This window comes from Rhincodon typus, chromosome 18, assembly GCF_021869965.1.
Source record: "Rhincodon typus isolate 14 chromosome 18, sRhiTyp1.1, whole genome shotgun sequence".
Classification (NCBI taxonomy): domain Eukaryota; kingdom Metazoa; phylum Chordata; class Chondrichthyes; order Orectolobiformes; family Rhincodontidae; genus Rhincodon; species Rhincodon typus.
The window spans coordinates 32,600,003-32,617,933 of record NC_063349.1 but is presented as its reverse complement, the minus strand read 5'-3'; the positions used below and the strand labels follow the sequence as shown (position 1 = coordinate 32,617,933).

Genomic DNA, 17,931 nt, shown 5'->3' with positions numbered 1-17,931 from the left:
CCTTTATGAAGTGCAGACTTTGTGTTGTATTCAAGTGTTATTTTCACAAAGCATTCACTCCATTGCAGAATTGTTTTACAGTAACTTCCCAGTCTTGACTGGATGATATGGGATAGCTTGCAGGAGACTTATTTGCTTTCCAAAGAGTGAGAGTACAATGAAAGCTGCATAACTCTTTGTGCATCTCCTGGTCGTGAGAAATGGAAAACCACTGATGGAAACTTGGTAGTTAATGATCTCCTGCACAGTGACCTGGGGAGTGCTGAGGAAGTTGATGGCCATAATGTCCACTGTTTTTTAAAAAAAGATCCTTGCACCATTTGCTTTTAATTTTAAGATTTTAAGACGTCTTTACAAAATGTTTCATTTGTGACCCTGATCCCTACTACATCATTCTACCCTTTCCCATACCAGATCCCACGCCACTGCACCAATCTATCATCACTGAGGCTGTAAAAAATAGAGAATTTACTTTGTTCAACCAATTGTTTGAGAAAATATATACTCGTGACAATTAAGCAATTTTTTGCAGATAAAGATATGGGTAATAAATAACATGACCATGCATTACATTTGGAGATGTATAGTAAAATTGTTTTATTCTGAATATATTTATAGCTTGTTCATTCTACAGGTTTCGGACTGTCCTGTAAAAAATGGCACATCCACGTCAAGTAGCAGCACTAAAAAAACAAACAGATCAGGCATCTCAAAAATGAAGTCGCATCTACCTGTACTTCTGAATAACACAGAACGTATTCACCGCAGCAACAGTAATACAAGGCATTCGGAATCAAATAACAACACAACTAAGGAGGTTTGGAACCTCTGCAAAACTCTACATGAAGCCAATAAAAAATAATTCTGTTTGAAGCCTTTTTTTAAAGTCTTCGATTTAACATTGTGTATGAACTACAGATCTGTAATATATTAAAATGTAAAATTCTCCTTTATTGTTATATGTTTATTTGGGACCACAGCGACTGTACATTGAATGTTGTTGGTGCTATGACAAAGCACTAGTTTTTAGTTGTTACCTTTTTTGTTTTATTGAATACTTGGATTGTGTACCTAGAGATGGCTTTTTTTTTCCCCCCCAAGAGAAGAGAGAGAATTTATACAAATAGCAAATGGTTTGTTGCACATATAAGCATTTGCAATTGTTGTTAATATGTTGTTGTTCAGGATTTTTCCACAGAAGTAAATATATTATGAAGTGAGAAGAACCATGTGGTACATAGTTCGTATCCATGGCATGATATGTACAGTATCTGCAAATGTAATTACAGTTTTAATATAAAAAAATCTCTTCATTGGATGTTATTCAGTGAATAGAATGTGGCAATAAATGTCAATGAAATGCTGATTTTTTTTTTCCTTCAAAACAAGAAGCCATATTAAATGTTTTAATGGAATTCTGTGTGTATTTTTCGGAAAATGTCATATGCATGATTAGTCATAAATCTGCAGTTGCACTCATTTCTTAGTGCATGTCTGGGTAAAGATACTGAATTTCTCTTTACAAAATCTTATACTTATTTTTAAAATAAATGCAAGGAAATTTGCTAGAGTTAAGGTATGAAAAGAAATAGATGAAAGAATTAGCATGCTTTTAAAAATGCTTTCTTGCTTTACTTGTCATAAAAATTAGCAGTGAGTTACAAATAATGAGTGATCTGAGTGTTCATTTTGAACTTAAAGTCTTTGATAAGAATTTAATTCTGTTGTATGTATTGACTGAATTTCATTTGTGCTCTGTCATGGTTTTCTTCATAGAAAATGACCCAGAACTATTTTGTGCTTTAGATCCCTAAGGTTCCACATCAACTGGAGATACATTAAAGTAAAAATATTTTTGAATTACTGATGGGCCACAGTTTGCTGTAGGAGTGAATCAAACTGTCTAATGAAAACCGCCCTCCTCTGCCTGGCTGAGCTCATCCTCACTTTAAGCAACTCCTCTTTCAGTTCATCTGAATTGCCTCTGGTCAAAGGTATGGCTATGGGTACCAGCATGGACCCAAGTTATGCCTGTGAAGTATGTGGAACATTCCTTGTTCCAGTCCTATTCTGGATCCCCATCCACTACTTTCTCTGATCAGTGACATCATCGTTGTCCCCAATTGAAAAAAATTAGTCAATTTCCCTTCTGATTTTCACCCTACTCTCACTTTCACCTGGTTTATCCCCAAACCCTTTCTTCCCTTCTCATATTATCACATTGGTATAACATCTCCCTCCTCACCCCGAAAAGCCCCAGACATACCTTCTAGGTGAAGCAATGATTTACCTGTACTCATTCAATCTAGTTTACTGTATTTGCTGTTCACAGTGTGGTCTTCTCTCCACTGGGGAGCTGAAACGCAAGCTGGGTGACCACTTCTGTAGAACACCTACATTCTGTCTGCAAAAATGAGCCTGAGCTACCAGTTGCCTGCCACACCAACACACCATGTTCTCTGGTCAACGTTTCTGTCGCAGGCCTGCTGCAATGTTCCAGTGGGCCTCAGTGCAAGCTCGAAGTACAACATTTCACTTTTCACTTGGGGCCCTGCAGCCTCTGAGACTCAACATCAAGTTCATTAACTTTAAAGCTTGATTGCATCTTTCATTTCTTTTTAGACCACACCACATCTGGTCTTATGAAATAGGTTGATTTTAGCACAGTCACCTATTCCCACATTCTCCTAATCTGCTCTATATCATTTCAGTTGTACTATATATGCTACTGATGCTCATGCACTCCTAAGGACCATTATCTCATTACATGGGTTACGTTCAGCACAGCTCACCCATTTTCTTTCTCATCACTTATTCAGCTTTTGTTCTATCCTGGACTACTACCCACTATCTCCTTTATTACTTACCCTTTTTGTGTCTCTCGCTCTCGCTGTCTCTCCAGTCTCCATCTCCACCTATCTGCTCATCTCACTACATCTCTCTCTCTCACACACACACACACAGTCTCTCTCCTACACACTTGCTACCACTAACCCCACCCAAATACATGCATCACTACTATAAATACCCCACCCAAATATACACGCACGCACACACACCAACCCCCCCCCCACCCAAATAAGCAAATGCACCACCCCAGCCAAATATGCATGTGCACACACGCACACACACACATCAGCTTCACGATTGTGCCATATTTTCCTGACTCAATACAGTAGAGTGGTTGAATTAAATGTCAAAACTAATTTTAATAAAGTCAGGAAGGAAAAAGGGAATTTAGGGAAAAAGGAAAAGAAAATCAAAAGGTTAAGCAAAAATAAAAGATGTAACAATCTTAAAACATTTTATCTCCTGTACAACCATTTGCAGAGAACTGTCAGTTGCAGGAGGTTGAGCTCTTGTTTTCAGAACTTTGAGTAGCAAATGTTGTAATTGTGGTGCATCTCTGAGGGTAGATAACACCTTTCTGGATGTTGCCCATGCTGCAGTTGAAGGGTGTGCAGGCTTGGAGACAGTAAGCAACCTCCAGGGCATCAAGGAGGCAATTCTAAGAACAAGTGAAGAGAATGGTTCCCCTGAGGAATACAGCCAGAACCAAATCTGCAGTACTATTGACAATTAGTTCAGCTGTGTATGAAGAAAGGAAGGAGGTCAGGCAAGTATTAGTGGTTGGAGACTCCATAGTAATGGAGCAGACAGACATTTTTATGGCTGCAGTTGGAAAACAAAGATGATCTGTTGCCTCTCAGGTTATCATGGTCAAGGATTTCTCTGAACAGCTGCAGAGTGCTCTGAAGGATGAGTATGACCAGTCAGATATCAATACCCACATTGGGATTCATGTTATAGAATGAAAGATGGGTAAGATCCTAAAAGTAGTTCTCAGGGAGCTATGAATTTAAAATTTAAAGTCTCAGAGGTGGCAATCTCCAGATTACTTCCAGTGCTGCATACTCCCAAGCACAGAAATGGAAGGACATACAGGTGGAGAGATGGTTCAGGAGGGAAAACGTTACATTTTTGGGGGCAGTGGAATTTTTTGTTTTTGGACCAGTAGAAAGCTTTGCATACAAGCCAAGTTGTGCCTCAATAGTCTGGGACCAGTGTCTTTTCAAGAATGCTTGTTAATGCTGTTTGTGAGATTTTAAATCAGCCTGGCAGGTGAATGGGAACTGAGCATAGAGAAAAAATTAGCGAGTGCATGTGCAATGTCAAAGAAACAAAGTTCAGAAATCAAGTAACAAAAGATGTTCTCAATGACTTCAACAAAAGTCTAATGAACAAGATAGGTGAACCAGTAAGAGATAGCAAGAACTGCAGACACTGGGTCAGAGACAACAGAGCGTTGAGCTGGAGGAACACAGCAGGCCAGGCAGCATCAGAGGAGCAGGCAAGTTGATGTTTTGTGTTGGGACCCTTCTCCTTCTGCTCCTCTGATGCTGCTTGGCCTGCTGTGTTCGTCCAGCTCAGCACTGTTGTCAGGTGAACAAATAAGACATTTGGGACTATTACAATTAATTGTATGATTTAGGAGCAGAAGTGAGACATTGAGCCTGTTCCATTATTCAATACGGTCATGACTGACCTGATTACTCCATATGTCCACCTAGCTGGATAACCTTTCACCACTAGCTAATCAAGAATCTATTTCTAAAATATTCAAAGCCGTTTGATGAAGAGAGTTCCAAATACACACAACCCTTTGTGATTTCAAAAACCTCTCTTTTCTTAAATGAGTGACTTCTCATTTTTAATGTGACCTCTAATTAGAGAGTCTCCCATAGGAGGAAACATCAGTTCATATCCACTCTGTCAAGACCATCAAGATCTTTTATATTTCACTCACGTCACCTCTTACGAGCTCAGTCTATTCCAACCTTTCTTTATACAACAACCCATACATTCCAGAAATTAGTCAAGTAAATGTTCTCCCTCTGTTTCCAACACATTAAGTTCTTAAATAAGGAGATCAATACTCTCCAGACGTAGTTTCACCAGCGCCCTGATGCATAACGTCCCTAGTTTTGAATTTAGTTCTCCTCACAACAAATGATAATCTGAGCATTTCTAATTTTATGTCTGTATCCTTTGGAGCTTCATGTCCTCTTCATAGATTACTTTTCTATATTGTCACCTAAAATTTTGTTTGATACTTTTATCTAAGTCATTTATCTAAATTATAAAGATATAGCTGGATAATAGCCATTACTAAAACAAATGTCTTAAAGAAGCTTAGGAAAGGCAGCTCAGCATTCTTGAATATGGGATTTTCAAATGGGGTGCAGTGGGATTAAAAACAAAGACTGCAATATTGATTTTAAAAAAACCTTGCAGCTGTGAGGACAGTTAGGATGCAGGAATGAATGTAAAATTAAGCCATATTGGTTGAATGAGGAGGAAAAATAAGGGGTAATCACTATGGGACTATATTAGAACCCCAGATAGATGGAGGTAGAAAAGAAAATAATTCCGCAAATTGTTGAAAAGTACAGAAATTGGAGACCTGCTGGTTTCTTCGAATTACCTGAATAACTGGAATAAATTCACTGTAACAAGTACAAAGATTGCAGAATTCTTAAAGTATGCTTAGGAACAGGTTTTTATATCAAGTCTAATAAGAGAGTGGATGGTTGAATTTTTTTTTGTATGTCTAGCATCGATCTTCCCCAACCACCATGTCAAACCTACGCTCCAGCACACTTCAGAAAATTGAGCACAAAGTCCTGGGTGAAACCATTGTTAGGGGTGCTGTCTTTCATTTAGACATTACTGTGAGATCTATCTGCTCTTCTAGGTGTCTATAAAAGATCTTGTCACCCTGTTTAAATTATAGCAGGGGACTTATCCTAGAGTCCTAGGCAAGAATTCTCAAATCCACATCACTGGAAAAGATTATCCAGTCTTGAGTACTGCAGAAAGAAATGATGCACATTCTGTCGAAGCTTGCATGTACTGGAAACTATATATATTAGTAAACAGCACCTTGTTTTTTGCAGACAGAATGAAATGTGCGGGCACTACCTGTTTCAAGTTAACAAAGTTGGCAACAGCCATTCGTTGGTTTACCAGGATGACTTGCAAATGGACTAGAATGGGACCAACATCCTTACAAGAGGTTTTGCTGGTGCTGTTGCGAGGAGTTTAAACTAGTTCAGCAGGGGCAAGGGTTACAGTGCATTATTTAAATAGCAATAGAGCATATCTTAGAAAAGTAACCAAGAGAGAGCAAGTTCAACCATGCGGTGCCTGGACAGAGTCAGGTGAGGCTGGATGGCCTCTGATGCCAAGAGTATTAGAGGTAAAACAGACGAGTTAAGGGTATGGATTGAAACGTGATGATGTTGCCATCACAAAGATGTGGTTGAGGCAGGGACAAGACTGGAACTTAACATTCTGGGGTATAGGATAATCAGGCAGGATAGGGCAGGGTGCAAAATTGGATGTGGTATTGCATTATTAGTAGGGCTGTCAGTTACTGCAGGAAGAGGGAAGATATCTTGGAAATGGTAGTCAAATGAGGCTTGTGTGTAGAACATTGCAATAAAAAGGGGGCAGTCACACTGTTGAGACCCCAATCAGCGAACAATTAAGGAGCAAATATGTAGTCAATTCACAAAGGCATGTTAAATTAACAATAGGGTGATTATATTAGAGTTTTCCAACTACCCTAACATTAATTGGTATAGTTATGGCTTAAAAGAGATTAGAAGGAGCAGATTTCCTTAAATGTTTACAGAGAGCTTGTTACGTCAACCCCACAAGGGACGGTGCAGTTCTGGACCTAATTCTGGGAATTGAAGCTAGACAGATGATAATGGCGAGAACACCATATGTTTTAAGCTTGTTATGGAAAAGGAGAAATGTGGTCTTCAAAAAAGGGTTTTGGATGGGGTAAGGGAAATTTTGTTAAAATAAGACAGGATCTGGCTAAAATAGACTGGGAACAGCTACTTGAGGGTAAATCTACAGCAGAACAATGGGAGATGTTCAAAAAGGTACTGGGGAGAGTAAAGGCCCAAGATAGGAAGGATGTGATTGCACTACAGCATGTCCAGAGGAGATTCACCAGGACGTTGCATGGGATGTAACATCTCAGCTATGATGAGAAGGTGGATAGAGAAGTTTGAGAGGGGTTTGGGGTCATGATAGAAGTGTATAAGATTATCAGGGCCATGGATAGAGATGAAAGAAACTGTTCCCCATAGTTAAAGGGTCAACAAGGCAGCATAATTTTAAAGTGAAAGCTAGAAGGTTTAAAAAGTATTTGAGGAAAAACCTTTTCATTCAGAGGGTGGTGGGGTTCTAGAATGCACTGCCTGGGAGAGTAGTTGAGGCATCAAACGTCACAACCTTTAAAAAGTACTTGGATCAACACTTGAAAAATGTCATAATATTCATAATTATGGCCCTAGTGCAGGAAAGTGGGAATAGTGTATGTAATAGCATATTTTCAGTGGTAGAGATTTGATGGGCCAAAGGGTCTCTTCTGCACTGTCTGATTCTATGATTCTCAGAGCAATGCCCTGACCAATCAGAATCAACTTTCTTGGTTTTATATGTAAACAAGGCCTGTTAATTAACTGTCAATCGTCATTAGTTGGTGCATTCTTTATAATAATACCTCTACTGACCAGAATCCATTTGCCAACCAATCAGCACCCTCCTCTCATGCTGTTTAATGTTTTTTTTGTAATTAGTATTCTTGCAAATTGTCCTGATGAGCGCAAGACAAAAAGTTTTGACAAAATTCAGCAATACGTAAACTCTGTACTACCAAATGACTATTCATCCTTAATCACATTACTGTTGTGGAAGTTTGCTGTACACAAGTTGGCTGTTGTGTTTATTGCATTATGACAGCTACTACACTTGAAAATTAATTAATTGTTGTAAAGTGCAATGAGTTATCCTGCTTTGAGTAAAAGGTGCTGTATAAATGCTAGTCTTTCTTTCATTCGCTGCTAACACCGACCTGTCATCTCTCACCCCAAGTGACTAAACATGTTAGACTTCTATCTGTAACTCCTTGCAATAACACTTTGTATGAAGTGGTTGTCTGGTCAATTCCCTGGATTTCTTTTCACTTTAAGATATAATTGGTGTTGTTCTTGGTATGATTGACAGTAATGAGTAGTAGTAATCAGGAATACTCTGTTCCCACAATGCTGTGCATGTTAATACATTTTCACAGTTACAGTACAAAGGGACCTGGGTATAGTTCCTTATTAATGAATTATAAAAATTAGTGACAACAAATAAATAGGGAATTAAACTGGAATGTTGGCCTTTATTGCTGAGATTGGGGTGGGGTAAGGTGGAGTATGACAGTAAGGAAGTCTTGATAAAATTGTATAGGGCATTGGTGACACCACATCTGGAGTAGTTTGTGCAATTTTGGTTACCTTACTTAACGAAGGATATTCTTGCATTGGAAGTAGTTCAGAGAAGGTGCACTAGGCTGATTCCTGAGTAAGGAAAGATTGAGCAGTTTGGGCTTAAATTCTTTGATGAATGAGAGGTGATTTTATTGAAAGGCGTAAGATTCTGAAGGGCCTTAACAATATATGCTGAGGGGATGACTTCTGTCACGATATATCTAGAATAAAGGGCACAATTGCAATATAAGGTGTCTCCCATTAAGTCTAACATGAGGAGAACATGCCCCCATCTAAATCAACAGAACGGAGGTTGAGAGGGTGGAGAACGTCAAGTTCCTCAGAGTGACGATAACCGACAGCTTCTCCTGGATTTCCAATGTAGATGCAATGGTCAAGAAGGCATGACAACGCCTCTTCTTCCTCAGGCAGCTCAGGAAATTTGGCAAATCTGTAAGGACCCTCACCAACTTCTACAGATGCACCATTGAAAGCATACTGTCCAGGTGCATAATGGCCTGGTATGGCAACTGCTCTGTGCAGGCCCATAAGAAACTACAGAAGGTTGTGAGCACAGCCCAGACCACCACAGAAGCCAACCTTCCATCCAGGGACTCTCCATTTACAGGGTTCGCTGCCGCGGAAAGGCTGTCAACATCATCAAAGACCCATCGCACCCCGATAATGCGGTCCTACAACCTCTTCCATCAGGCAGAAGATACGGAAGCTTGACCACACACACGAGCAGGTTCAGGAACAGCTTCTTCCTGGCCATTATCTGACTGATGAATGGACTCTTTAGCCTGAAATAATGGTGATCTTGCTAATGTTGATCTCACCTAGCGCATGCCCTGTGCAATGTAACCTGTATGCGTCTGTCTAAGTCTTTTTACAATCTCTGATCTGTGCATCCTTGCTTACTATGATCTGCTGTACTATTCGTAAACAAAGCTTTTCACTGTACTCTGGCACATGTGACAATAAATCAATCAATCAATGTGGTAAAATTTCTTCTCTTGGATGATCATTAGTGTTTGGAATTCTGTACCTCAATAAACAGTGCAGCCTGGATCATTGGATATATTCAAGGCTAAATTAGGTAAGCAAGAGAGTTAAGAGTTCTGGGCAACAACTGGACAGTGGGTTTGAGGTCACAATCAGATCAGCCATGATCTTATTGATTGACCTACATGCACACCTATTTCTTATGTTCTTAATGATCGTTGTTAAGGGTTTGAAGGATGGGTAAATTAAGTTGTGGTCCAGATCATCATTAATCTGATTGAATTATGGACAGGTCAGATAGAGGCAACTTCAATGGTATGTTAAATTGGGGAATGTTATTTAAAGGAATGATGATGGGTGGGCAATGGCAGACTTTTAAGGATGGAGGAACTGTAACAAATGTTGATTCCTGTCTGGTATAAAAATAAAATGGGAAAGGTGGTATGGTCGTGGCTAAGACGGGAGATTAGGGATAGTATTACATCTAAGGGGCATACAAATTGACTAAAAGGAGCAGCAGATCTGAAGATTAGGCGCATTTTAGACTTTAGCAATGGTGAATTTATTGAGAGGAAAAATTAGAACAAACAGAGGAAGCATTCCATCAGGGGTGTGAGGAGGAACAGATTAGTGAAGGTCACTTACTATCAGAAACAGGGGCATTTATAATGGGGAACAAACAGATGGAAAATCAATTAAATATATAACTAAATTAAATATAAACTTTTGTTCTGTCCTCACAAAGGAAGACACAAATAACATCCCAGTAATGTTGGGGAACATATGATTTAGTAAGAGAGAGAGAAACTGAAGAAAACCATTATTAGTAGGGAAACTTTGTTGGGAAATGTGATCAACTTTCAAGATTCTATAGACTCTGGAACAACTTCTATGGATTGGAGGGTAGTTAATGTAACTTCATAATTTATATTAAAAAATTAGAAATGAAACAGGAATTTATAAACCGGTTGGCCTGACCGGTTAGAGAACTGGGGTTGGCAGGCAGAAAACCAAAAATAGGAATAAATAGAACTTAGAACATAGAACATAGAACATTACAGCACAGTACAGGCCCTTTGGCCCTTGATGTTGCGCCGACCTGTGAAACCAATCTGAAGCCCGTCTAACCTAAACTATTCCATTATCATCCATATGTTTATCCACGATGTTTAAATGCCGTTAAAAGTTGGCGAGTCTACTATTTTGCAGGCAGGGCATTCCATGCCCTTACTACTCTCTGAGTAAAGAACCTACCTCTGATATCTGTCCTATATCTATCACCCGTCAACTTAAAGCTATGTCCCTCGTGCTAGCCATCACCATCCGAGGAAAAAGGCTCCCACTGTCCACCCTATCTAATCCTCTGATCATCTTGTATGTCTCTATTAAGTCACCTCTTAACCTTCTCTCTAACGAAAATAGCCTCAAGTCCCTCAGCCTTTCCTCATAAGACCTTCCCTCCATACCAGGCAACATCCTGGTAAATCTCCTCTGCACCCTTTCCAATGCTTCCACATCCTTCCTATAATGCGGTGACCAGAACTGTACGCAATACTCCAAGTGCGGCCGCACCAGCGTTTTGTACAGCTGCAACATGACCTCATGGCTCCGAAACTCAATCCCTCTACCAATAAAACCTAACATACCGTACGCCTTCTTAACAACGCTATCAACCTGGATGGTAACTTTCAGTGATAGGTAATATTCTGAGTGGCAACCAGTGACTAGTGAAGTACCACAGGGATCAGTGCTTGGACCTGAATTCTTCATAATGTATATTAATATTTTAGATGCAGGGACTAAATATAAATCTCTTAAGTTTGCAGATGACACAAAAGAGGAGGATGTAATGATGCTTCAATGTGATTTGGATAAAGTGAGTGAGTGGCAAGTGCATGACAGATGAAGTATAAGGTGGATAAATGTGAAGGTATCCACTTCAGTGGCAAAAAACAGAAAGGCAGATTATTATCTGAATGGCAATAGATTGGGAAAAGGGTGGGTGCAACAAGACCTGGGTGTCCTTGTACATGAGTTGCTGAAAGTAAATAAATAGGTAAAGCAGGAAATGAAAAAGGCAAATAGTATATTGGCCTTCATAGCAACAAGTTTGGAGTATAGGAGCAGAGATGACTTGCTACAATTTTACAGGTTCTTAGTGAGACCACACCTGGAGTATTGCATGCAGTTTTGGTCTCCTTATCTGAGGAAGGATATTTTTTGTTATGGAAGGAATGCTGCAAAGGTTTATCAGACTGATTCCTGGAATGGCAGGACTGACGGATGAAGAGAGACTAGATGGGTTAGGATTATATTCACTGGCATTTAGAAGAAGGCATCTCAGAAACCTATGAAATTCTAACAGAACGAGACAGGGTTAACACAGGAAGGATGTTCCATATGACCAGGGAGTCCAGAATCAGGGGTCACAGAGTAAGGATGTGGGATAGGCCATTGAAGACTGAGATGAAGAGAACTTCTTTTTCAACCAGAGAGGGGCAAGCCTGTAGAATTCACTGCCACATTTCAGGTCAAAATATTGAATGGTTTCAAGAAGCAGTTAGATATAGTTTGTAAGGCTAAAAAGATCATAGGGTATGGGATGAAAGTTGGAACAGAGTATTGAGTAGGATAATGAGTAGTACAATGGGACCATGATCAGATTAGCCAATGGGCTGAGGAGTGGCAGATGGAGTTTAATTTAGATAAATGTAAGGTAATTGGTGATAGGTAATTGGTAAGGCAAACAAAAGCAGGACTTATACAGTTAATGGTAGTGCCCTGGGGAGTGTTGCTGAACAAAGAGACCTAGGGGTGCAGGTGTATAGCTGCCTGAAAATGGAGTCACAGGTAGACAGGGTGGTGAAGAAGGCATTGGCACACTTGCCTTTATTAGTAAGTGCATTGATTAGGACTTGGGACATCTTGTTGCAGCTGTGCAGGACATTGGTGAGACCCAGTTTTGGAATACTAGGTTCAATTCTCGTCTCCCTGCTATAGGAAAGATGTTGTTAAACTTGAAAGGTTTAGAAAAGATTTATACGAATGTTGCTGGGATTGTAGGGTTTAAGCTATAGGGATAGGCTGAATAGGCTGGGGCTTTTTCACCTGGAGCATCGGAGGCTGAGGGATGACCATATAGAGATTAATAAAATCATGAGAGGCATGGATAGGGTGAATAGCCAAGGTCTTTTTCCCAGGGTAGGGAAGTCCAAAATTAGAAGGCATAGGTTTAAGGTGAGAGGGGAAGGATTTAAAAGGGACCTGAGGGGTAACTTTTTCACGTAGAGGGTGATATGTATTTGGGATGAGCTGCCAGAGGAGGTGGTGGAGGCTGGTACAATTGCAACATTTAAGAAGCATTTGGATGGATACGTGAATAGGAAGGGGTTAGAGAGATATGGGCCTAATGCTGGCAAATGGGACTCGATCAGTTTAGGATATCTGGTTGCCGCAGATGAGTTAGATGAAGGGTCTGTTTCTGTGCTGTGTAACTCTATGACTCTATGATTGACGGAGCAAGGTCCAAGGGCCAACTCGGCTATTCCTGTCCTATTTTCTATGTTTCTAAGTGGCTTACTATCAATCCTACATTCTTGCACAGGTGTTCAAGCTGGAGAAGGACAAATTTTTAGTGAGCAAAGTGAAAGTAAGTGTTGTAAAAATACACAATTGCTTAATTTTACTCATTGAGCTTAAATGATATTTTCCCCACTAGATAACATTTTCTGAAACTCTACTAATTAGAAAACAACAGCATTTTTCTAACAATTTCCATAATTATTCCAGGCACTTCAAAAAAGAAACAATTATCTTAGTGCAATTCACTGTCGTGGGCAGTTCAACAGGAGGAAACACATATTAAAGAATTTAAAAAATTAAAACTCAAATCAGAAATTTTGCTCCCAGAGGGCAATTGAGTTGAAAGCAGGCTAAAAGAGAGCATATTTAAAGCAGACCATGTAAATCAAATTGAAGTAATTAGATGCATTTCTGGAGGAGGAATGAATTGAAAGAAATGTGAAATCATAAACATTTTCCAGTTGATAAATGGACTTAGTTAAATTTTAATAATTGGTTTGTAATCTGTAATAGTTGTTTAATATGTACATGAGTTCAGGAGATTTGTCTCACCTAAGAATGCACAGACATATTTATTTAAGCATATTTCTTTCCTCCACTAAAGTAGTTGAACATTTTGCAGTGAGCTTACACACGCAGACATAGTCCTTTGTTATGTAGGGTTATTTTTAACATGTATTTTCAAAGTCAAATTGAAATGAATGTTTAAAAACAAAAATTGTGTACTCTATGACATTTTGATGGGTCACAATGCAATCAATATACTGAAATTTGGTATCAAGTGATGATTAACTATGGAAATCTTTAGAAATGGTTCTAAATTGTTAGTGTTTGAAATGATAAAATGACTTCAATGTATATTATATGTAATAGAAGAGCTGAGTTTAAATCCTTTCAGCAATTCAGTAGTATCAACTTTCAGTGACAGCAATTTCACTTCTGAGTGAGAAGGTCTTGAACTCAAAGCCTATTCTGGAGAGTTGAACACAATCTTGTCTGACGTTTCAGTGCATCACTGAGGAATACAGAAGTGCCATCCCTCAAATGAGTCTTTAAACTGAGGCCCCAACTGATGGAGGTAAAAGATCATCTGGTACAAAAAGCAGGGGAATTATTTTGCAGCTGTAACCAATAGCTATCACTGAAAAGCTAACAGACTGAGAAAGATAATGACAGTATTAGATCATTGTTTGTTCTGGAAGCTTGCTGCATGCAAATTGGCTGCAGTGCTTCCCCAGATTAAATTATTGAGCTGTTTGAAAGTGTAAATAATTAGCTATAAAGTGGACTGGAATGTTGTGAGCCTATGAAAAGCCATATGCAAATACAAATTATTTCCTTCTATCCTCTCTTCAGCTAGATCTTCTGGTAATACACTTTAGGATTAACAACAGGAAATTATGAGTCAGCTTCACTTCTGCACCATCACCATTTTAAAGACTGACAATCTATTTTTGAAGTTTACATTCATTTAACATCTATCACAAGAACATAAACCATAAAAGATGGAATGTGTGCATATCCAGATTAAGAGAAAATAGTTAGAAGCAGCCAGCAGTGATTATTCAGATAGTGAGATAGTTACATTTCTAATATTTTCCTCCTTATAGGCGTCTAAATTTTCTCATTAGAGACAGTTGGTCGAACAACAGTACTAACCACAAGCCTCCATTTAAAATTAACTGTTACGAGTCATTCACTTCAACATTGTTATTAAAATAGTGATAATATATTTGTTTAACGTTAGGTTTCAGTTAATTTTTTTTGCCAAAGACTTCTTGCTCTGTTGGCTCTTGCTTTGACAATGTTTTCCCAATGCTTTTTCATTCAGTCCTGAAGTTCCTTGTTCTTCCTCTTATCTTAGTCCCTTAGTCCCCCTTCACCCCTCCATTCCCAAACAGCTGACTGGCTCCCTTTCACAATCTATGTTCTTACCTTTCAAGTCTCCAGTGTCCATTGGCACCATTGGGGCATTTTAGTGCCGCTGACCTGGCCCCCATTCTGAATTCGCACTGAAGTCCTGGGCTCCACCTGGTTGCAGAGGTTGGTCGGTGCAGTTAGTTCTGGACTTCCAATTGCAACCACACTGACCAGCTTCTGCCACTAGACTGAGCCTGATCAATTTAAATGTCATCATCTGACTGTAATTTTAACATATTGACAGTACTTACATTTATATTGCATTTGTTCAATAATTTTAAATTTATTTTAATTATGAATATTGGCCATTAGGAATGTGCACCATTTCAACCTAATAATGTTTTTAAGTTGTTTTCTGCTGTGAAGGGTCCTGATGTACCTAACTTTACTGTATTGATTTTATACTTAGTGATCTATCTTATTTTGCAAGTCATTTCAGCTAAGAATGCACAGCACTGTGTGTATTGTACACTATTCAACCTGCACATTACCTTTTTTTCTGAGCAAGAATTGTCTAAAGAAATCTAACTCCAGTTTTAATGTAGATTTCTATGGAATTTGCTGCACACACGGAATGAAAGATGAAAATCATGTATAACTTGTACAGCTGGTTTGAAGTTAAAATAAAATGGATTATAGCATATGTCCTTGAAATCTTTTATTTCACACAGGATATTTCTTTCACATAAACACTAGTATCTTTTGAAGATGATTAAAGTTCCCAATATATACCAATTCCTAAAACGTGAATTTTGCAGAATGTTTTAGTCACACAATAACAGTGATCTCAAACCCAAACTAATGGCCATATACCTACTTCTAACATATTCGTATTCAACACAATTTGTAGGCAGTTCTATGTTTAATTGTGGAATCAAAAAACAAATTATTTTTTGCATTGTAATAGTTGTAATTAAGAAACTGAAGTTATTTTTAAAAATATTGATTAAAGTTATGTAAAAAGTACACATTTGTTTACAGTGTGGAGATTAAGTTTTTTCTTTAAAATACTGAACATGATTTAAGATTATTAATGTCCAAAGATGATGATGACCTACAAAAAAGCAATTGCTATTAAAGACTAAGTTTGAACTATAAAAATAATTTTGTATTAAATGAGTGGAGACATTTGCCCAATGAGAGCTCTTTGTCTGTCAGATCAGAATCTCCTAAAAAAAAAAAATATATATAACCAGGAGATTTAGAATCTCCTCTGTTCAGGGGACTGACTCTGAGCTGCTGGTCACAGCCTGTGTACTGTGCACAAGTAAATAAGGGGTGACTTGGTGACGGGATACCAGTCTCTATGCAGAAAAGAAAATCTGTGTCTGTTCAACAGTCACACTCAGAATTTATGGCATATTTTGTTTTCCTTCGGTGGAACAGTCCTAAGATGGAAGGATGAGTAACCATTACTCCATTTTAATCTGAGTAAAAGAGTTTAAATATTTTGTACCATAAACCGTTCCCGTGCCCTTGGCTAGCTGGAGGAACAAAGGAAACAAGTGCAATGAACACCATCTCCTCCAAGTTACATGTTTCTGATTTGGATGTATAATTACTGTTCCTTTGTAGTCACTGGGTCAAAACCTGGAACTTCTGATTAATCATTGTGTGCACCTTCACCATATGGACTGCAACAATTTAGAAGAAAGTTCAGCACAATCTTATAGAGGCCAATTACTGTTTGCTAATAGAGGCTGGTTTTGGTAGTAACATTCAAAAACCAGGAAGAAAGATATTTTAAAAGTTCTGCAAAGCTAAGTACAGGGATCAGTTGACCGAACAGCCTGTTTGCAATGCAGCGTGACACCAACAGCATGGGTTCAATTCCTACATCAGTTGAGGTTATCATGAAGGATTCTCCTTCTCAACCTCCCCCCTCGTTTGAGACATGGGGACCCTCAGGTCAAGCCACCATCAGACATCTCTCTCTAATGAGAGAACAGGAATATGGTGACTTTACCCTTTATTGTAGAATCTAAATTGTTATATCTTTGTGGGATGGACTTGGATGAATACAGAATACTCTCAAAAATTCATTGAATAAATAGAAAAATTGTAATCTTGTATTTTGTACTGTTGCAAAACACTACCTTAGTCCTTTATAGGGTTGATAATTTGGAATAAATGTTTAAAATACGTAGTTTCTCAAGCCTTTTACATACTTCATTCAGAATTACTATTTAAATACACGACACTGTAACAGAAAGAAGAACAACTTTACAATGCATCCCATCCTTTGCAAGCCTTTTGATTCTTCACATGCTTAGTTATGTGGAGTGACATGTGAAGAAATATTGTAATACACCATTAACAAATACTGTCTGCAAGGTGCAACTCACTTAGTTTGGTGCTGACAGTGACTATTTCCACTGCCAACTTTGACCATTAACATAGATGTCATCATCATAGTAATTGATACAAAGCTCCTGTATTGACAGAAAAGGAAGGCAGTTGATTCTTGGTCGTCAGCGAAGGAACCTTTAATTTTAGAAGAACCTTGCTGAGCTAATGAAGTTTTGGTGACTTGTTTTCCTACATTAGGTACCATGTGCAGTCATCCAGTATGTAATGTGGATTAACTTCAAGCCACATCTGTAATTACACGCCCAAGTCCAGAATTCTTGAAAGATGGCTGAAAGCCTTGATCAGGATGCCTTTAGTTAGCTAGCAATTTCTAAGAGTAATGAAGAGTTCTGTGCTGTAGATGCAACTGTCACAGTTCTCTATTAGAGAACTGCTTTTGGTACCTTTAATGAATATATTGTGCGTTTTGTTCTTTGTAGCTTTATAACCTTGTTTCTTGAAGATCTTCCTCTGCCTCCTCCTGTAAGGCACTTATTTTTGGCCGTGTCTTCCTTTTGCTTGAGTTCCTTCTGTGAGCAGAAAATAGCTTTGCACGGTCCAAATGTCCAAAAACTTGCTTGAAAAGGCTTGCTTCAGTTAAAAGTTTCTGCAGAGCATCAAACTGTTTAACTGAACATCCTTCAATTACCTAAAAAGAAATTTAATGCATGATGAGCTATTAGATGATAGAGTCCAGTAAGGTCATGTTCAATTAGATTTAATTCTGATTATAGTGTAA

General features: G+C 38.6%; 2 protein-coding genes across 2 annotated transcripts in view; one reads left to right on the top strand and one right to left on the bottom strand.

Annotated features, from left to right (window-relative positions):
* Positions 1-1,733, top strand: part of cttnbp2 (cortactin binding protein 2) — a 134,807-nt gene extending 133,074 nt beyond the window's left edge. The window contains exon 25 of the mRNA XM_020525427.2: positions 635-1,733. Coding sequence (XP_020381016.2) covers positions 635-862 — 228 coding nt within the window. The 3' untranslated portion in view covers positions 863-1,733. The remainder of the gene's footprint in view (positions 1-634) is intronic.
* A 13,833-nt stretch (positions 1,734-15,566) lies between these two features.
* The window catches only part of cftr (CF transmembrane conductance regulator), a 113,209-nt gene continuing 110,844 nt past the window's right edge, over positions 15,567-17,931 (bottom strand). Inside the window, exon 27 of the mRNA XM_020525436.2 lies at positions 15,567-17,841. Within this exon, the coding sequence (XP_020381025.1) occupies positions 17,635-17,841 (207 nt within the window). The 3' untranslated portion in view covers positions 15,567-17,634. The remainder of the gene's footprint in view (positions 17,842-17,931) is intronic.